Here is a 318-nt window from a genome sequence, read left to right on the forward strand (position 1 = left end):
CCACGCTATAAGGATCCCCTGAAAATGGACATGGTGGGGCAGGGGAGGGTGCCCCCGCACCTCACCCTCTTACCCAATGGCGATCATGTCAGCATCGTTTGTCTCGCCCGTGTTGAGGTGCAGCAGGGATGTCACATCGCTCGGGGGCATGGCTGTGCCCACGTTCCAGGTGACCACTGTGATGCTTGGGAGGAGGAGGAGGGAAGCACAGGCTAACACCGGGGCTTGGAGTGTTCCCTGTCCCCCCCTTCAGCCCCCAGCTCCACCCAGGGAGCTCTCTGCCTGCAAACAGCGGTGGCCACAGCCGCAGCTCTGCCA

The 318-nt window shown here is 62.9% G+C and overlaps 1 protein-coding gene across 1 annotated transcript in view; it reads right to left on the reverse strand.

Annotated features, from left to right (window-relative positions):
• Nucleotides 1-180, reverse strand: part of INPP5J (inositol polyphosphate-5-phosphatase J) — a gene marked incomplete at its 3' end in the record, with an annotated part of 4083 nt that extends 3903 nt beyond the window's left edge. The window contains exon 1 of the mRNA XM_010138264.1: nt 74-180. Coding sequence (XP_010136566.1) covers nt 74-150 — 77 coding nt within the window. The remainder of the gene's footprint in view (nt 1-73) is intronic.
• Between the last annotated feature and the right edge of the window lie 138 nt (nt 181-318).

The sequence above is a fragment of the Buceros rhinoceros genome, unplaced genomic scaffold, assembly GCF_000710305.1.
Source record: "Buceros rhinoceros silvestris isolate BGI_N320 unplaced genomic scaffold, ASM71030v1 scaffold43816, whole genome shotgun sequence".
Classification (NCBI taxonomy): Eukaryota; Metazoa; Chordata; class Aves; order Bucerotiformes; family Bucerotidae; genus Buceros; species Buceros rhinoceros.